At 50.2% G+C, this 6,001-nt stretch overlaps 1 protein-coding gene across 3 annotated transcripts in view; it reads right to left on the bottom strand.

Moving 5' to 3' along the window:
* The window catches only part of SLC16A12 (solute carrier family 16 member 12), a 33,638-nt gene extending 27,880 nt beyond the window's left edge, over nucleotides 1-5,758 (bottom strand). Inside the window, exon 1 of one of the 3 annotated variants that reach the window (XM_035330708.1) lies at nucleotides 5,227-5,758. Coding sequence is in view for 1 of the 3 variants with exons in the window: in XM_035330707.1 (XP_035186598.1) it covers nucleotides 742-814 (73 nt within the window). In the remaining 2 variants the exon portion in view is untranslated. Of the gene's footprint in view, nucleotides 1-741; nucleotides 892-3,605; nucleotides 3,770-5,226 lie in introns of those variants that run through there. The other 2 variants (XM_035330709.1, XM_035330707.1) reach the window with 2 other exon arrangements.
* Between the last annotated feature and the right edge of the window lie 243 nt (nucleotides 5,759-6,001).

The raw sequence follows: 6,001 nt of genomic DNA on the forward strand, positions 1-6,001 counted from the left end.
CTGTACTTTCATCTGCATTCTTATCTAATGCTCGAAGTAAATTCAAACACGCACACTGCTAATCCAGAAGAAGTGGAGTATAAATGGTGTGTACACGCAACCCCCCAAGGACACTACCAAACAGACAGCTAAGGAAACCCAGAAGTTTGGTCATGTCTCTTGGCAAGCTGTGGACATCATTTTGATGGTAACACTAAGTGTCAGGACCAGGAGAGACATTGAAAAGCACAGGCCAGCTCGCATCTAACAGAAGGAAAATGTGCAATTCCCAGTCCCTCCCAGAACGCACACACAACTCTGCAAGTTGGATGGGGCTTTGAGCAGCCTGGTCTCGTGGAAAACATCCCTGCCCGCAGGCAGGGGGGTTGGAACTAGCTGAGCTTTAAGGTCCCTTCCAATCCAAACTGTTCTGTGACTGGGAAGGGAAGGGTGACAAATTAGTTTTCCATAGATAACCAGTGAGTTAAGACAACAATAGTGTACCTTATAACTACATATCCACATCTGGCTAAGGGCTGCATTATTTCTGGATACTGTTACGATGATCTTCTAGCAGCAACTGACATATCACCATTCAGAAAGCACTCAAGGGTAATATTCCACAGAACCCTAACAGATTCTTGTGATAACCACAACGGTTAACGAAAATCAATGTTTAATAGGTGTTTTCTAGGAGTACAATTTATCTCACATGCATTGTTTTTACAGTAATTGTAACTCAATTCACTTAGGTGGACTTACCCAACTTACACTTTGCACCAACTTGCAAATCCATTTCCTGGTGCATACGAATGTGGAGACACATCCAAAACATATACCAGGCATAAAATACATGTGTGTAGCAATGGTCTCCTTTACATCCGTTCACACTTCTGTTATTTACATCACACCCTGAAACAACACTCATACCGAAGCCAATGAAATTATCTTACAATAAAACCATCAGAAAAGGAGAGAAAGGGTCCAAGAATCCCTTCATAAAATGCAGTAACTGACTAAAAGCAAACACTAAAGACATTTACTGCCTTCTCAGTTCATTACCCCATCAAATGAAACAAGCAGAAACTAATAAATATGACATACCAAACAAACGGCAGCAGGAAAGCGCTGCTTCATTTGTTAGAAGTGCCAAGGAACGGAAGCAAGCATACACTGCTGTGTGGGTAGCCAACAACTCTCCAACACTGAACCACAGCTGAGAAGCAACTTTTCAATGGCTTTTGTGTTGTATGCAAAGTAAGCGATTAAATTTACTAATGAAGAGTAAATTCATCCCAGCTCACTAACAAAATACATTATCTCGTTCCCCTGAGGCAGAACTACAATCCTCAGCTGCCACAGACTCTGGGGAAGAAGGCTGCCACAAATTGCTGGCTCATCTTACTACTGAGTGTTATTTTGCTGCCTAAGCAATGATCTACTGCTTCTAGGGCCAGCACAGCTTTAAATTCAGCAGGGATGAAATGATGGATCTTGTCTTTCCAGGGAAAGGAAAGATGCTGCATGTACCACCAGGCTGTTCCCTGGGTTCTACAGGATCCTGATCAGTGCTGCCACAGCACCTGTGATAGTGCCAGATGGGCATCATCTAAACAGCCAGGCAAACAGCACCAATCCTCCCTGCAGTGCTGAACATAGAATGCTTCTTCCAAAAGCAGGAGGATGAGGAACCTTAGCTCCAGAGGTTTTGTACTCAGTAAACAGCCCCTGAAAAACATCTGACTCCCAGGTGAGCTGAATGAGACCCCATAAAAGAAAACACAGCTGCCATTTCATGAGCTGCCTACATTTGTGCCTGCTTCCCTGATGCACGAACTGCACGAGCCTGTTGCATTCAGCAGGAAATAGCTGATGTCCCTGCTTACACCGACCTGTGCATGCAGTAAGATGGGAAGAACACAGAATTGCACACTGCAAACCCCTTTCGGTCAGTGCTGCTGTAGCAATGCAGGTGCTGCAGGATTACAAGGCACAGCACAAAGCTGGGTAACTGCAAGCACCCAGCCCATGGAGACCCTCACCATAGTGAAGGCTGTGCACAGGCTGCAGAACTGCATTCAAAACCCCAACTAGAGCCCTGTCTTGCTAGAAAGATAAACACAGAAGATCGTAACTTACCCTGCACGTAGTTACATCCAGTACCTTACGAGCTTAAGAGAGACAAGGAGACAATCCACGTGGGTATCTTCATCCAGAGCAGCTCGATTGCTCTGTGGTCCCACTGGCAACAGCTCTACCACCTACCACATCAGAACAGGCACAGACAGCTTCCAGAGAAGAAAGAGAAGCTACCTCCACAGTTCAATAAGCTCAACAGCAAACATCTTCAGCTTCAGTGAAAAAGAATTGAGTGATTAGCCTGGATGTCTTGGGCTTTGGTTTTAAAGGATTACACCTTTCCAAATTCCTCCCTGTCACAGGCTGGGAGCCTACTGCATGCAGAAGGGCTGTAGCTTGCAATTTTACTGCTCACAGACACATCAATATCTGTCAATTTATACAGGCAATAATACAGCACATGAAAGATTTGTTTGGCTCTCCTAAGGCTGCTGGCAAGAAACTCTTTTCCTCTTAGAAAGAACAGATAAAATGAAGATATTTTCAATCTACGTTTTTAAGTCTACATTTTTTTTTAAAACATATCTGCATGAGACTATAAGATAACAGTCCAAACTGCAGTTGTAGGATAAACAGTAAAGATAACATTTTTCTTAACTCAAGCAATGTTTTAGGTTAGAGGGGGAAAAAAAAAAGATTATTTTCTCTGTTGAAGACTGCAATAGCAAGTAATTACTCCTTCAAGTCCCGTGAACATAAAGTGTACCATCATTCTCTAAATGCACACATGCTACACAGAGGAAGCTGATGTGCTCTGAGTGCTTTCTTCGTGGCTGCAATTGGATCATGACAGATAAACGAGGTGTGTAACTAAGAACGAGAACAAGACCCAAAACTACTTGAAAAAGCAGCAATGCTTTTCAGACTGAAATAAATTACAGCAGATTATAGAAAGCTTACGCTCCACTGACTGTTCAGTCTCACCATACCAGTTAAAATGGTGCTGTTTGTATAATCACATCTGCCATTCAGAATTTAACAGCAGGTCTACCCTACATTCAAAAGTATATTTAACATCACAAACACGTGTAAGAGAATAAATGGCGTGTGGTTGACAGTTGTACTCTCTGTGATTACAGGCACGCTCTCAGGAGTGGCTTAATTTTCCCTTTCAGAATTTTAGGCGTCTGTCTATCCAGCAGAATATAATGAGATTCATAAAAACCTTATGATGCCTAGGTTTATCTTTCAGGAAAAATGGCTTCTGAAACCCTCGTACTTCACAGGAGAATAGTATAGGAAATGCATTCTGAATTTATGCAAAGACGCAGCTCTACAACACTAAAGTAAATACCTTTAGGTGAAAACTCAGCATTGCATCAGAAGTACAGAATCTGTCCTTTATGCATACATCTAGCTGCACATGCAGACAACTGCATTAAGATATCTGAGCACTCGGCTACATGTCATGCTCCTGCCAGAAGCACGTCGTCCACTACCAGCCACAACTCGATAAGCCAATCTTGCAGCAGCAGCACAGCCCTTACCTCCTGCTCCTGGCCCCGACGCAGCAGCCGTCTGTAGGGCCACGCCGCCAGCCAGGTCGGGGCTACAAGTCACCAGCCAGCACAGAGCAGGGGCCCTCCTGAACCTGTGGCAGCTCCTTGCAGAAGTTCTCCACCAGTCCCACGAAGGGCTGTACTAGTACGGCTCCAAGGGTGGCAGGGGGCTGCTTACGCAAGCACGGTTGTCTACAGAAACGCACGCCAAATTTCTCCCTGAGGAAGCAATTGTGTTTGCATCAAAACATCTCAAAAATCTTCCCCCCTGCCCGTGCCCAAGCCGTGGGATGCTGGCGCAGGAATACAGATCTGGGATGGATCCCCGGGGTCTCCTCGTCCTGCTCCTCACCGCCGCAGGAGGGAACGGGCCGAGGACACCCGGGCAGGGACGCGCTGCAGCCGGTCACTCCCCGGGTAGCGGGACACACGGTGTGGAGCAAGCTGGGGAAAGGGAAGCTTCAGAGGTCCCCCCTCCACCAGTTCTGGTGAAGCTCTGTAAGATGAAGTTACACGCTGCGCTGGTTTTCCTGTCGTCATCACTTTGCAAGTGGAGTTTAAGGCAGAAGTTAATGATTGAATTTTCAAATCGTTAACATGGAAGCCCTGAAGGGAAGCCCTGAGAAACCTGCGATTAGAATACAGCCGCCGCTATGCCGTAAAGATGGAAAAGTTAACTAAAGTACGATGCAAGTGAAAAATAAAAGAAAAAGCATAAGAGAAGAAGCAATATATAACCTCACAGACTCTGCGCGGAGAGACTGTAACAGCGCAGCGCAGCAGCCGAGCACGACGCACTCCTGCCCCGCTTCATTAATTTCTGTGCTATCCCTGAATTTCCCAGCGCTAACGGAAACGTTTCCTCATCGCCGCGGCAGGAGCAGGCTTACAACAACAAACAGCCCCGCCGGGCTGTTAAATGCATGAAACCAGCTCTGTCCGCGGGCTGTCGGCAGACCCCGGTGCGGCGCAGCCACCCCCTCACAGCGCCCGTTCGGCGACAGCGAGCGGCCAGCAGGGCGCAGCTCGCCTTGGGGGTAACGCCTTTGGGGCGTTATTTTCCCCATGGAGCCCCCACAGGGGGCCAGGTGCCGATGCAGGCACACACCTGAGCCCCGACCTGACCCGGGGCAGCCCCGCAGGGGGCTCGGGGACCGAGCCAGGACCCCCCCCCCCCCCCGCCCCCCAGCACCCCCCAGCGACCCAGTGAGCAGTGCAGGACCACCTCAGCGGGCACCCTCGGGCTGTTCTATTCCCTCTCCGGAGCGACTTCTCCGGTCGCCCCCCCCGCACTCGAAGCTTGTATTTTAACGCTTCACACCTCGCTGCCTGCCTCGCCTGTCCCGGCCCCCGCCCGCGCGCCCCCCGCCCTACCTGCGGCCTGCGGAGCCCCGCCGAGCCCGGCGGCAGCGGCAGGAGGCGGCGGGGCGGAGCGGGGCCGCCGCGGGCCCGGGGCGGAGCGGAGAGCCCCGGTTCCGTGCCGGCTGCACGGAGGTACCGGGACACCCCCTCCGGAGCCCCCCGGGTCCCCCCGAGGCAGCAGCCAGCTCCCTGCCCGCCCCGCCACCTGCCCCCGGTGCGCGGGTCCCTCCTGCCCCCGGGCACCAACCTCTTATTTCCACCCCCCTCCTTTCCTTTCTTTCTTCCCCATCGAGGCGAAGCTGGCACTGGGGTTTGTGGTTCGGTGCTCCCTGCCACTTGAGGAGGTATTTTTAAACCAGGCAACGCTCAGACTGGACTTAGCACCACGACTTGTGCACGCAGGTGGCCTCCAGTCCCCCCCACAGCACTGGGAGCCGTGCTGCCGCCGCGTGCTGCTCTGTGAAATGCTTCAAGCCAGCTCAAAACGCCAGGCCGGGGGCAGGACTTGCACGGATTTCAGCAGGCTTTGGACCCTAGACTCTTGGAACGAGTTTCAAATTCCACCAGCTTTTTTGTTTATCCAAGGGAGATAAACTAAGTGGCCTGCCGAATACCCCGTGGGCTTTCAGACGTGATCTGGAAAACAACAGGTCTTTGCTCATAAGGGACATGAAACGTCCAGTGACACTTTCCATGAGAACCAAGATAAAAAAGGACCTTTTCCTTCCCTCCCAAACACTGCTGCCTGACAAGGACTGCCCGAGTCCTGCCTTTCAGCACTGTCACGAAGAGCAAGCACAGAGCGCCCAGCAGAGCGCCAGGGATGGAGCACAGGGGGCTAGGGGGCATTCACTGCCTCCAGAGATTCCAGGGAAAGCTCAAAATCCTTCAACAAAAGGAAGTGCACACAGTCTGGGTAAGCACGGCAGCTTTGGGGTGCATTATTAGCCAGCAAAGGCTCCTCTTCCAAGGTGACAGGGCCATTCTGTAGAATACAGTGGCAGGAAGGGGCCAGCAGAGGT

This window comes from Oxyura jamaicensis, chromosome 6, assembly GCF_011077185.1.
Source record: "Oxyura jamaicensis isolate SHBP4307 breed ruddy duck chromosome 6, BPBGC_Ojam_1.0, whole genome shotgun sequence".
Taxonomy (NCBI): domain Eukaryota; kingdom Metazoa; phylum Chordata; class Aves; order Anseriformes; family Anatidae; genus Oxyura; species Oxyura jamaicensis.